The sequence below is a fragment of the Gossypium hirsutum genome, chromosome D03, assembly GCF_007990345.1.
Source record: "Gossypium hirsutum isolate 1008001.06 chromosome D03, Gossypium_hirsutum_v2.1, whole genome shotgun sequence".
Taxonomy (NCBI): Eukaryota; Viridiplantae; Streptophyta; class Magnoliopsida; order Malvales; family Malvaceae; genus Gossypium; species Gossypium hirsutum.
This window is the reverse complement of record NC_053439.1, coordinates 180,103-193,677: the sequence shown is the minus strand read 5'-3', so window position 1 is coordinate 193,677 and position 13,575 is coordinate 180,103. Positions and strand designations below refer to the sequence as shown.

Genomic DNA, 13,575 nt, shown 5'->3' with positions numbered 1-13,575 from the left:
GTTCTCAAATGAATTTCAATATCAAGTTGGGGTTGTTTTAAAATGGAACCAAGCTAGCTCGAAATTTGAAATTGAGCATGGAATGGATATAAATAATGAGAAATTTTACTTTTTCATGTTGAATTGAGCTCATATTTTAAAAGTAAAACTCCAATTGCTTCAGATTCAATATCAAAATCGCAAGTTTTGAACTGATGTTAAACTTATTATTAAAAATTTCGATTGACTAAATAACCAATTAGAATATTGCAAAATGCTTCAAATCAATAAGAAGGCATATATTATTACACAAGAAAACTATTCTAACAAACAATATTGAGAGGTATATAAAAATGCATAAATTATAAAATAAAATATTATTGTTGGCAATTATAGCATTAAAAACAGATATATATATATATAGATATATATATAAGTAAGAAGAGAAACAGAGAGCTCCCTTCATACGTTACTAGATTATCTTCTCTCTCTTCTCTTACCATGGATCCTTACAAGGTACCAATTACCAAATACCGATATCATTGGTGTCTTAAGCTTCAGTTGTTACCTCAGTTCAGTTTTGAGATGGTTTATATGTAGCAATTCTGAAATAAAAAGCAATTCTTCTTCATTGCTTAGCTGATTATTGTTGGGTTTTTTTAATTGTTTGGTGGGAAACTTTAAGCAGATACACTACGATAATGGTTGAAACTTTTACATAAATTTCAGAAAGTTATATCCTCAAAGATTCTTGTTTGCTGTTGCTCTAAAGAATGGATGAACTTTTTAAGTTCTTCTCCATTTTCCTATATTTTCTTAGCTACCAAGCAGGGTATTTGTCTTTTCGAGCTTGTATTACTATCATCAATGTCAAGTTATGTAATTCCAGTGTCTACTTTTAATTCTTTAATTAAATGGTTTACTTTTTTTTCCCTCTTTATCCTGTGACTGTACCTCTTTATTTTTAGTTCTTAATGGAGCTATTTTGGATGCAGTTTCGTCCTTCAAGTTCCTTTGATTCCCCGTTCTGGACCACCAATTCTGGTGCTCCAGTTTGGAACAATAACTCATCACTTACTGTGGGAGCAAGAGGTAATTATATATGATCCATGGTGTGCCTTTACCATGTTTATTCCTTGTAGTGTTTTCATAGGTAAATATGGAGTTTACATATACTGCTTTTAGCCTTATTAAGGTGTTGATTTTGTCAATATTTTAACATCAATCTATGGTTTGTGAGGAAAGTAATGAATTTGTTTTTTCAAAGTTCAAGTTGATTCTAAAAGTTTCTATTTAGTGCATTAAAATATGAAGTTGAAGATATGTCATGCCAGCCAGTATTGCTGGTGAAGTTCTTCAGTTGGTTCTATATGATTTGGGGAGGGCTAGCCCCATGTCAAAGCATAAGCAAAAGCAACAGATACGTGAAATGATAAAATCAAGAGGTTGAATAACGGTTATATTATATGACAGGTCCAATTCTCCTTGAAGACTATCATTTGGTGGAGAAGCTAGCTAATTTCGATAGAGAACGCATACCTGAACGTGTTGTTCATGCTAGAGGAGCCAGTGCGAAAGGGTTCTTCGAGGTCACTCATGATATATCTCAGCTCACATGTGCTGATTTCCTTCGTGCCCCTGGAGTCCAGACCCCTCTCATTGTTAGATTCTCCACGGTTATTCATGAACGCGGTAGTCCTGAAACTTTGAGAGACCCCCGAGGTTTCGCTGTGAAATTTTACACGCGAGAGGTATGTGTCTATATACATGCTAACTGCATATACAGAGAAAGTATATATATGTTCACATATGTTTACGTATTTGAGTTAGACATACCATATATCAGAAGTGAAGTTAATTGTTTGCTTTTTTGGATTCCTTGTTATTGAACCAGGGAAATTTTGATCTAGTGGGGAACAATTTCCCTGTGTTTTTCATCCGTGACGGAATGAAGTTCCCTGATATGGTCCATGCTCTTAAACCAAACCCGAAGTCCCACATTCAGGAAAACTGGAGGATTCTGGACTTCTTTTCGCACCATCCCGAAAGCTTGCACATGTTCACCTTCCTGTTTGATGACATCGGTGTTCCACAGGATTATAGGCACATGGATGGCTCTGGTGTTCATACCTACACACTAATCAACAAAGCTGGGAAGTCACACTATGTGAAATTCCATTGGAAACCCACTTGTGGTGTAAAATCTTTGTTGGAGGATGAAGCCATAAGAGTAGGTGGCGCGAATCACAGTCATGCCACACAAGATCTTTATGACTCGATTGCAGCCGGAAACTACCCTGAATGGAAGCTGTTCATTCAAATAATGGATCCTCTTCATGAGGACAGGTTTGATTTTGACCCACTTGATGTAACCAAGACATGGCCAGAGGACATCTTCCCGTTGCAGCCGGTGGGTCGAATGGTGTTAAACAAGAACATCGATAACTTCTTTGCTGAGAATGAGCAGTTAGCCTTCTGCCCTTCCCTCATTGTCCCTGGCATCTATTATTCAGATGATAAGTTGCTTCAAACTAGAATCTTCTCCTATTCTGACACTCAAAGGCACCGTCTTGGACCGAATTATCTGCAGCTTCCAGCTAATGCTCCCAAATGTGCTCATCACAATAATCACCATGAAGGTTTTATGAATTTTATGCATAGAGATGAGGAGGTATATATATTCTCTGTTTTTCTCTTTGTTTTCCTGTTGTGCACATAAGCATACATTGATGAGCTGGTCACTTATTTATATTGATGAATATATATATATATATATATATATATATTAGGTGAACTACTTCCCTTCGAGGTACGATCCTGTTCGCCACGCTGAGAAGCACCCTATTCCTAGCACCGTTTACAGTGGCAAAAGAGAGAAGGTTACTTGTTTCCCAAGATTTTATTTCAACTAGTTTAATTTGTAAGCTTGAATCTCAAAGGCCATCAGTTTATGATTTCTTAACTATTGTCTCACAGTGCATTATCGGTAAGGAGAACAACTTTAAGCAGCCTGGGGAACGATACCGGTCCTTTTCAGCTGACAGGTTTTTTTTCTTTACTTTGTTAGGGGATTATTTGAACAAGAAATTGCTTGAAACATTTACTTAAAACATTCTATATTGGCTGTTTGTCTATCTGTCTCTCAGGCAAGAACGGTTTATTAATCGCTGGATTGATGCATTGTCTGATCCAAGGGTCACACACGAGATCCGCAGCATTTGGATCTCATACTGGTCTCAGGTTGGATTCTCGTTCTTTGATCTTTCATTACTAATTTAATTATGTTTGGAATGCATGGATATTTAACCATAAACAATGTGAAAAGATTGAGCTTTTAAATGTCTTTGGTTGCTTGTATGATCACATTGTAGCTTATAATCGCGCTGTTGTAATGCCGAAGAAGAAAAAATGTAAAGAAATGCAGTGCTTAATAATATCATTGTCTTGTGTGGTTTCAGGCTGACAAATCTTTGGGTCAAAAGATTGCTTCTCGCCTCAATGTTAGACCAAGCATTTGATCGATGATATTGATGGAATCCCAACTTTTTCAGATGGAGAAAAGTGCTTCCTTGTGCGGTTGTGCCGATATACTAATTATATTGTTCTGAATACTTGCATTCTGCAATGAAATAAGATCATGTACTGTACCAATTCTATGACTCAAAACGTCTGTAACAAGATGCGTTACTATTTTGTTGTATGTGTACGTTTTGAAATATTCAATTCCTCTACTTTTTAATGCCAACTTCTCTCTAGTTCTTCTATATTAGCAAGTATCTCTAACTAAAAGGTTGCGAGCCTTTCATGTCATGACTCATGTGCCATGACATTTTATGCCTAATAATCCCACTCTGTTTGCACTGGAGCTTTGCTGTTAATGGGCCATGGCTCTCTCGCATACTTACTTTCCTCGACAGCTAAAGCTAATGATGTGTTTATATTTCTAATTATATAATATAAGTGTTTTGGTTTTGAAAATGGAACAGTTTGGTCTACTAAATAATTGACAAGTTTATCCATGGATTAATACAAATATTTTGTTATTTCACTTATGATTTGGTTGATTAGACAAAAGATAAATTTAAACATTAAAAAGAACATGTTCAATATTCGAAACTTTGAAGTAGTAACTAAGCACGTTCTAAGTTGCTTTAAACAAAGATTAAAGGTTTCCCATATTTAGAAAGAAAATCCAACAAATGTAGCATTTAGAAATGAAAGGCATCAACTTCATCTGCATTCTGTACAGTCTTAACCATTTTCAGAGGCAAGTTAATAATAAAATATATATAGTCGTAAGTTATATGGATGGAGTGCTTTAATTTGTGGGGGAATGGAGGAAGGGAATAAAAGAATACTATTGTTAGCAATAGATATTGACTATGTCCAATGATGCCCCATTAGTGGGTAAGGATTGGAAGCATCGAATGGAACCCACGTTAGCATATAATTAGTTGATACAAACCCCAGACATAGGCATAATAGTAGTCGTCCAGCCCTTATTTCTTTTCCTTTTATTAGCCAATTACCGTTTGAATTCCTCCCCTCAACGAAACATAACAGAAGAGGAAGAGAATAAAAAGAAAAAGAAAAAAAAAAAAACACATAAACATCATTCAACAACGTTAATCTATCAGGCTTTGTTTTTGCCTGTTTCTCGTTATAGTTTCTTTACTTTTTTGCAAGACACGCTGCACTTGAAGAAGAACAAAAAAAAAAGGCTCTCTTTCTCTTTAGTTGTTATTCGACCAGGGAACTCAGATCTCACTCTCCACTTAAAGTTTTTGCCTTTATTCAACTTTTTACCGGGTACCCTTTTCTTTTTCGTCTATTTCCTCTCTTGGGTTGCTTTTGAAACCTGCAATTTTCGATTATTCCCTTCAGCTTGATCCAACTCTACATCAAAGTTTGTTGGTTTTTTTTTTAAATTTTTTTTTCCTTTTATATGATTTTGTAGTGAAATAGAATTCCAATAATGATGGAGAGGGCAGAGTCATGCCAAAAGCTATATACAAGACTGCGGTTATGGGAATTTCCTGATGAGTATGTGATTGAACCCACCGATGGCTCTTCTGCTTCGTCTTTGAAAATTAATCGTGCTGATGCCTCAATGAAGCTCATTGGTGGGTTTTTTTTGGTTACTTATTTGCTATGCTTATGCCTTTTTTTTTCGACGTTAAGTGCTAGATGTTTTACTGGATGTATTTGTCTGTTCTATAGATGCTATTCCAGAATGCGGCTCTGTTCGTGTTCCTAAGATTCAGACAATTTTTGGTGTAGTTGGAATGCTAAAGCTTGTTGCAGGTATAATAGGTTGCTATGAAAATTTTGAATTCTATTGGTTTGGTTAAATCATAATGGAAAAACTTCAGAAAGGGACCTAATTGCAGTGAAAATATAGTGCCTGATTAGATCAGTAGGGTATATGGATCTGCAAGATCCAATGAGACCAGAATTGGTTTCTTTTTTTCTTTTGTTGTTTTGATTATCTTCTCAGAATTGAGCTGGTGGTTTCTCTCCAATCAATTTGATGCGTTGAATTTATGTGTTTAGGATCATATTTAATTGTTATAACGGAGCGTGAATGTGTTGGATCTTACTTGGGGCATCCTATATTCAAAGTCATGTCCTTGAGAATTCTTCCATGTGATCATTCTCTTAAAACCTCTCCTCCAGAACAGGTACATAAGCTATTTCCTCACTTTTTCTTCTAGAAAGGGTGATTCAATTGATTGATTAACACAAGAACCTTATATATTTGGCAGAAAAAGGTGGAGAGTGAATTTGCTGGGCTGCTCAAAGTTGCAGAGAAGACTTGTGGTCTCTTTTTCTCTTATGACACCAATTTAACGCTGAGGTGAACTATTGTCTAAACTTAGGCCTTGTATATATGCCTACTAAGAGCAATTTTCTATCTCAAAACAGTCACATGTCGAGCAAAAACTGTTTGGAAAACTTCCAACCGAAGCAGTTTATATTTAGCAATCCTAGGAGGGGTACATTGTAATTTCCCTTTAGACACACTAGCAAATGAATCGATTTTATATATGACTCTGTTCTGTAGATTTGAGATATCACATAGGAAGCACATTCATGAGCAACATAGCATGTTGCAAGACAAAGCAGGAAACTGGGCCTTTAACATGTTAAAGTTAACTATCAACCATTAAGTTGTTCCAGTATAATCATCAAGATTTTAATTTGTGAATGAAGGGCAATAGTATATGATCAAACAGCTTGCAAACTTCCTATAGATATCCGTTAAGCTAGGTACTTTTGGAATTATTAACAATTATGTAACTTTCTGTTTTTCATTTTTATAAGTTGTTATATTTTCTTTAAATATTTTATTTATGGTGAAAGTAACCATTATAGATTTGTTATTCAACAGTGCTCAGCGATTAAATGATCTGGGAGATGAATCTAAATTGCTTCCTCTTTGGAGACAGGTAAATTGTTCAAAATTTAAGTAACTAATACATGGATTGCTCCCTTTGTTTTCTATTTTATGAGATTAGATGATCTGCCACTAACTTCAAACTGTTTTGCTTTTATGGTAGTTTTTATTAGTTCAGTGTTCAATATTCATCAAAATTTCTATGTGATTCTTCGATGCCTCTAAGTTACTAAGAGGCTTTTCATTATGTTCCCAAATGTTTGCCACAGGCAGAACCCAGATTTCTTTGGAACAATTATATGTTGGAAGTACTTATAGACAACAAGGCGAGTCTTTTTCTTGAGTAGCTTTGCAGTTTCATGCACCAAATTTCCTTCATTTTCATTTTAGCAAGCTAACTACTTTTGGTTTTTATGGCTGCAGCTTGATCCATATTTGCTTCCAGTTGTCCAAGGGAGTATCCTTGATGAAACTATTAATTTCAGAACCTTTTGGCATGAGAAGTTCTTATTCCATTTTTAACTAATTCATTATTGGTGTTGAATTTTATGCCTTCCTATTTGAAGCATGCCCTTAACTGCTGATCAGGTTTTCATAACTTCCAAGCAGCCATCGGAAAAGAAATTGTTGATATTACATTGATTGCTAGGAGGTGTACCCGGAGAAATGGTAGTCAAAGCTAGAAATGCCTCTTCAATATTTTTTAGCCTGGCTTATTTTGTCTGCAAATTTTTTTTTTCAAATTTCTTCTGTGGGAGGGAAGGATTTCAATTTTTGGACGATGCAAAAGCAATGGAAATCTAGTAGATTAGTACTATTATAGATTCTCCTTTTTAAGATGAACAAATATATACCTTTCGCAAGTTCTATATCATGCTTGTACTCTATAAATTTCTTCATTTGTATGAAATATTATCCAGAAGGTTTTCCCGCCCATTTTGAGCTTGGGGGGAAATAGGAAATGGATTTATGATAGATAAATGATTTAAAAACCCGGTACATTTTCTTAAATTCAAATATTTTAGGCCTTATGCAGACAAGCTAGTCTCATTGATTACTGTTTACATTGTTTGAAAGGAACCCGAATGTGGAGAAGAGGAGCTGATCCTGATGGATATGTTGCAAATTTTGTGGAAACAGAGCAAATTGTGCAGATGAATGGTTTTACTGCGTCATTTGTTCAGGTAACAGTCATTACTATTTTAATCTCTATGTATAAAACCAATATGTTACGAATTTTGGCCTCCTTTCCAGTCCTTAACTTTTTTTAGATCAGTACCAAGCACAAGTATATAGTCCGTAATGCTAAAGGAGAAGATTACTTGTAAAAGTTCAGATATGTTCCTTGCTTACTCCTACCCTTGCAATATTTGAATGGTTATATGAAAAAGGAAAAAAGGAGTCTGTCTAGTGATTCTGAATCACAACGCTGAATATGCATCCTAACAACTCCATTAGGGGATTGAAAAGTTCACTACATGAAGTGGTATTATACATTATTTTAGTGTGAAATAAAGTTGAACTAAGTCCAAAGAGACTGTGTTTATAATTCTTGGAAAGCTTAAATAAGGGTGTACGCAAATATTCCCTGTCCAAGTTATGAGGGCCATATTTCTCATGTTGTGTGACTTATTAGATCAGAATGTTATAAACTCTCTCCCTGATTTGCCTCTTACAGGTTCGGGGGTCAATGCCGTTTCTTTGGGAGCAAATTGTTGATTTGACTTATAAGCCTAAGTTTGAGATTGTAAAACCTGAAGAAGCTGTAAGTGCGTTAATTTATCACCGCTATTTCATTGCACACATGAATTTTTTCTACCGTCACCGACTTTTCTGGTATTATGGCATATTATGCAGCCACGAGTAGCTGAGAGGCATTTTCTGGATCTAAGGAAAAAATATGGATCTGTCCTAGCTATCGATCTTGTCAACACGGTGAGCATTGGTTGACTATCGCTGTGCAGTATGTAATTGTAATTTATTATAGTAAACATCCTCAAATGTTTGATCATGTGCCCCTATATCTCTTACCAGACTGGAGGTGAGGGACGCTTAAGTGAAAAGTTTGCAAGTGCAGTGCAACCTATACTTAGTGACGATTTAAGGTACAGTTTTTGTTTATCTAAATCTTTCTTGTTCTTTTTTATTTTTTTTTCAGTTATGTTTTATTCGAAGACCTGTGATCTTGCAGATATATTCACTTTGATTTCCATAAGATCTGTGGACATGTTCATTTTGAGCGCCTTTCGATCCTCTATGATCAAATTGCAGATTTTCTTGACAAAAATGGGTATGTTTGGATAATTGAAATACAATTTGGTAACTGTTCCTGGTGCACTTTTGATTTGATTGATTTTGCAAGGACAGGTTTTTGTATACTGTTCCCTTAGAAAAAGTTTGTAGCAATGAAATATAGTGATTAATGTTGGGTTCTGTTTGTCCAAAACTAATAGGTACCTCTTGTTGAACGACAAGGGTGAGAAAATGAAAGAGCAACTTGGAGTTGTAAGGACTAATTGTATTGATTGCTTAGACCGCACCAATGTTACACAGGTGAGTCCACTTAAATTGAAGAGATACTTCTGATCTTGGCTTTGTCTATCGTGACACAACATACATGCGGCTGATGTCTTTTCGGATAGCAAACTTATGCTTACTGCTTAGTGCTTCCCTGCTGTGACAATTTCAGGCCCTGTTCAAACCTCTACAGATAACCTTTGTTTTCTGAATGCTGTTCTTTCTGTATGGTTGTTAGTTATGAGAGTGATATTTCACAGGAGGTGTATTAAGTACTACAATGAATGCCAACTATTACTATAAAATATACATAGATGGATGTTTCCGACCTTTGATAGTGCTTCCTGTAACTAAACCAACAACTCTTAAAGTTTTGAATTTGATGTATGAGGGCTATCTCTTAGCATATTTGTTTCTTTTGTTGTTAAGTTGCAATGTAAAGCTCTCTCTCGGAGACACAGACACTGACACACACTCAAGGAGAGGTGTGTGTACACATACATGCATGTAGTTACCTTTTATTCTTGTTTCCCATATTTTTAGTGTTTTTCATTTCCATAATTATGCTAATCGATGTTTGCAGAGCATGATAGGTAGGAAAATGTTGGAACTCCAGCTTAGGAGAATTGGTGTTTTTGCTGCTGAAGAAACCATTAGCTCACACACAAATCTTGATGAAAAGTATAAAATATGTAAGTATTTCCATTTTCTTTTTTTAATAATTTGCTTATTACTATTGGCTCTTTCTATCATATATCAATTTGCTTATTTGTTTTTGGATAAATTGGTATTGTGTATAAAATTGATTTCCTGAACTAAACTTGCTTTTAAATGTTTGTACATGTTCAGTGTGGGCTAATCATGGGGATGACGTAAGCATACAATATTCTGGCACTCCTGCACTGAAAGGAGATTTTGTCCGGTACATCTGCATCTTTATTTTACCGATTGAGTGTTAATCCGCATCTTTGTACAATTAGCTCACATCCAAATCCTGATGAAAAGTTTAAAAAATGTTAGTTGCTATATCCATCATTGTATGAGAATACTGCCATTAATATTAAATTCGAATGGACACTAATATTATGCTCTATGAGTTTGTTCTTTAAGCTGAAAAGATCTCAAAAGCATAGTTGTTAGTGACCCTTATTAGTTCTCTTTAGAATGATTTCATGTTGTTTTAAGAAATTACGGCATCTGCATTTTGAAGATAAAATAAGGCATTTGAATTGTTTATGTAATTTGATCTTGTTCTTAAGCATATTAAGAACATGTTAAAAAGGCATTTGACCTTAGAACCATAGTGAAATCTAGAACTGATATTTGATTAGCCTTGGGGCACTTTGAATATGATCAGTTATTGCTTTGTGTGCATCTCTGAAAATATGACTATTTTGACCTCTTTTTGTTCATCATTGAACCTATATTTTATGTGCCCTTTTGGGATTGATCAATGGGGTCTGACCTGTCTGTTTCATGTGATCTGTAGGTATGGTAAGCGAACTGTTCAAGGGATCCTTAATGATTTTTATAATGCCCTTGGTCGATATTATTTTAATAACTTTTCTGATGGAACAAAACAGGTATGAATACTTTGTTTCTTTTAGTAGTAGTACTCACAATAATTAGGAAATAGGTTAGTATGTCAAACTATATGTGCTTACCGTCACCTTTTCTTAGCTGTCTGAATGCATGGGGTGGGATTAGGGTGGTAACATGATCTTTTAGTCGTTTTTCTTACCCTAATTCTAATGCTAGCAAATCCTTTTATATTCATAAGTGACCACCAGTTGTAAAGGGATGACCATCTTTTCTACAATGGTATTCAATATGGAAACTGACTTCCTCTATTGGTGATATGCATGAAGGATGCGATCGATCTCCTGCAAGGACATTACATTGTTTCTGTTAGCCGGGATATGACACCTCCATCACAAAAAGGAGGCCTTGAGGCTGTAGCTGTAAGTATAGCATAAAGAGATACTCGCACACACTATGCTTTTGTTTGTGACTTAATTGTATGTGTTCCTTATCTGTGTTGAAAACTTTTAGCTGTCCTAATTGTCCTTAAGTTCAATATTTTTTTTCTTTCTGCAGCACTTCCCAGCAGCTTTTTGTTTGGTCTCACTAGGGTTATTCTTCACAATATTGTCACTGAGTCAAGGTTAGTTGACATCTTAATCTGGCGATGACTTATGGCTTCATTACCACAAAAGATAATTTGACATAATGTTTGTTTTCGCCATCTGCAGCTCGATACGATCTTCGACACTTATTTTTCTCAGCTTTGTGGGCTACCATAAGCATTGGTATTGCTGCAGTTGTGAAGGCTAACGGCAGGATTTTCTGCAACCGTCCTCGTTTGCATAAACCACGACGTTGATTATATACATAGCATATTCTGACATGCTATGACAAATAAAAAACTTCCATCTTGCTGAATCATAGTTATTCTTTCATACATATTTTTGTCGTCCATTTAGTTTCAATACCTCGATTATATTTTTATTTTGCCATTATCAAAACATTAAACTACAAACAGTATATTTTTCCCCCATTTGTTACTTATAAATGTTATTTCACCTCGTGCCTTGTATCACAGTCCATTCTTCATTGGAATTATGAAATCATATTATGACAACTTATGTTGACTATTAATGACTTTTGCTGTCTGTGTGTTAACCATAAAGTTTTAACTAATCATGACATTTTTGTCGTTTGAGAACAAGTCCAAGTTTAGGTGAACCACTGCCATTGAACCTTCTTTTTCAAGCAATAGACCAATAATGCAAGATAAGTTGGAGCATGATAGAACACATTCATTTTCAATTCATATGTAGAATTTGAGAACCAAGAGAATCACATTACGCTACAAGACTCTCAAGTCAACAAATATAAGAAAGTGGGCAGTCTTAAACCAAATTTTTCTGCAACTAAAAGTGGAACTGCCTTGTGTATTAAGGTTGGCGAATTCGGTTTCTTCATCTGCCTTGAATGTTAAGGGCAAGGCAATATGACAATAAATTATACTAGCAAATACAAATTTGCCTTTGCATGATAAGTACTATAACTGCTTCATCTTTTTCTCCAGATAGGAATGGGATTGTTGGAATTTTAATATCGCCCACACCAGTTGTGACAAACCTATCTCAGGCCACAATGCTGCAGGAGAATACAATTGGCAGTTACTAGTTTGCCAAAGTAGAAAATTGCTTAAGCGGCTCTCACCAAAGCTTCGAATTAGCATGTCGGGATCAGGTGCAACTGCCATATACATGTGTTTCTCAATATCTACCAGTTTTATCACAGGAACCTCCTGTCTCAAATTTCGAAAACCTTCAGAAACTTCGCCACTTTTACTTGCCTTGGAAGTTAGAACTTGGTCCCAGTTAGACTCAAAAGATTCACAGGCATGATATGGTGCCCCATTGCAACCTTTACCCTGCTTTAATCCTTGAGATTCGACTGATGTATCCTCGTAAAAGTCTTGAATATCATGCACAACCATACCATTAACCTTCTCACCCTCTTTAACATCATCCATCACGTTATTGTTCAAGTTGCACAGTCGAAACTCCTTTTCTTTTTCTTTACAGGATCCTTCCACAGCATGCACGATTTCATTGGATGCAGTATAGGCCACGCAGACTAAAAGCATAGCCTTACTGTTGTTAGATGTGACCTTCGTTACCTTTTCCGCTGCAGCCCTGACAGGCTCACTCAAGAGTCTCAAATTACCAATGAAACACACCCTGATACCATACTGACTCACAATGCTTTCTTCCATAAGCAAAGCCTCCATCTTCTCTAGCATCAGATCCATCAAGCTTTGAACCTCATCGGGTCGCCTCTTAAAATTCTCAATGCTGAAAGCGTATATAGTAACATACTTGATTCCTAATTCATAGCAGTAACAAAGCAGAGACATTAAAGCCAGATAGCCAGCTTTGTGGCCTTCTCCTTCTTTCAGATTCTGCTTCTTTGCATACCTTCGGTTTCCATCCATGATGAAAGCAAGGTGAGTGGGGATAGGACCAACAGACAGGACACGAAATAAACATCTCCTCAGAAAATTAGTTATGTCGTCAAAAAACAGCTTATGCACACCATTGCCAGTGCTACTATAGTTTCCCACTTTATTTGGAACAGATGTCACCATTATTGACCTGCTTCAGTAGAGAAAATTATATTATTGTTACTCTATAAATAAGCAAATTTCAGTTGAAATTCAGCAAAAAAAAAAAGGGTCAGTTTCAGTATTCTTACAAACACCTATATAGCACATAAATAAATCTCGATTATTGAAAACAGTATCCACTTTTTTTTTTTTTTAATTTAGACTCTAATGAGACCAATATGTCTCCACCCAAATCAACCTTAAAAGAAACAAACAATTTTTTTAGGTGTCTGAACAAAAATTAAGCATTGAGGAACCCAAAATAATTACAAAAAAAGGACTTTGAATGAATGAAAAAAAATGAAATCAAGAACAAGAATATTAGAAAAGGAAATACCAAAAAAAAAAAAGAGCAGAGAAATTAGATTAGAAATGGTGGTAGAAAGGACAAGAGACGAACGTGGAAAATACATCAATTAATTGAACTGAAAAAGCCTATAGAGTATACAAAGGAGAACTAAATTGAATAAAAAAACAAATCAAGATTGAAATTTGTAACTGAAGT

General features: G+C 35.4%; 3 protein-coding genes across 3 annotated transcripts; 2 read left to right on the top strand and 1 right to left on the bottom strand.

Annotated features, from left to right (window-relative positions):
- Positions 1-125: 125 nt before the first annotated feature.
- LOC107937827 (catalase isozyme 2-like) lies at positions 126-3,724 on the top strand. The gene is made up of 8 exons (XM_016870807.2): positions 126-495; positions 975-1,071; positions 1,453-1,730; positions 1,874-2,650; positions 2,769-2,858; positions 2,956-3,023; positions 3,126-3,219; positions 3,438-3,724. The coding sequence occupies exons 1-8, from the start codon at positions 481-483 to the stop codon at positions 3,495-3,497; spliced, it is 1,479 nt and encodes a 492-aa protein (XP_016726296.1). The 5' UTR covers positions 126-480; the 3' UTR covers positions 3,498-3,724.
- Positions 3,725-4,309: 585 nt separating this feature from the next.
- LOC107937826 (phosphoinositide phosphatase SAC7) lies at positions 4,310-13,060 on the top strand. Its single transcript, XM_016870806.2, has 21 exons — positions 4,310-4,788; positions 4,937-5,102; positions 5,200-5,283; positions 5,533-5,660; positions 5,745-5,836; positions 6,371-6,428; positions 6,646-6,702; positions 6,800-6,833; positions 6,965-7,045; positions 7,454-7,560; positions 8,055-8,141; positions 8,234-8,311; positions 8,411-8,481; positions 8,568-8,666; positions 8,830-8,929; positions 9,477-9,585; positions 9,743-9,815; positions 10,383-10,476; positions 10,762-10,854; positions 10,991-11,057; positions 11,146-13,060. The coding sequence occupies exons 2-21, from the start codon at positions 4,955-4,957 to the stop codon at positions 11,274-11,276; spliced, it is 1,791 nt and encodes a 596-aa protein (XP_016726295.2). The 5' UTR covers positions 4,310-4,788; positions 4,937-4,954; the 3' UTR covers positions 11,277-13,060.
- LOC107937829 (dehydrodolichyl diphosphate synthase CPT3-like) lies at positions 11,700-13,052 on the bottom strand. The gene has a single exon (XM_041089502.1). The coding sequence runs from the start codon at positions 13,050-13,052 to the stop codon at positions 11,958-11,960; it is 1,095 nt and encodes a 364-aa protein (XP_040945436.1). The 3' UTR covers positions 11,700-11,957.
- Positions 13,061-13,575: the final 515 nt, after the last annotated feature.

Coding starts and splice junctions, on each gene's coding strand:
- LOC107937826 (XM_016870806.2), top strand. CDS start 4,955: ATGATGGAGAGGGCAGAGTCATGCCAAAAGCTATATACAAGACTGCGG. Junction 8,312..8,410: donor CTATCGATCTTGTCAACACG/GTGAGCATTGGT, acceptor ATCTCTTACCAG/ACTGGAGGTGAGGGACGCTT. Junction 9,586..9,742: donor TGATGAAAAGTATAAAATAT/GTAAGTATTTCC, acceptor GTACATGTTCAG/TGTGGGCTAATCATGGGGAT.
- LOC107937827 (XM_016870807.2), top strand. Junction 2,859..2,955: donor ACAGTGGCAAAAGAGAGAAG/GTTACTTGTTTC, acceptor ATTGTCTCACAG/TGCATTATCGGTAAGGAGAA. Junction 3,024..3,125: donor CGGTCCTTTTCAGCTGACAG/GTTTTTTTTCTT, acceptor TCTGTCTCTCAG/GCAAGAACGGTTTATTAATC.
- LOC107937829 (XM_041089502.1), bottom strand. CDS start 13,052: ATGGTGACATCTGTTCCAAATAAAGTGGGAAACTATAGTAGCACTGGC.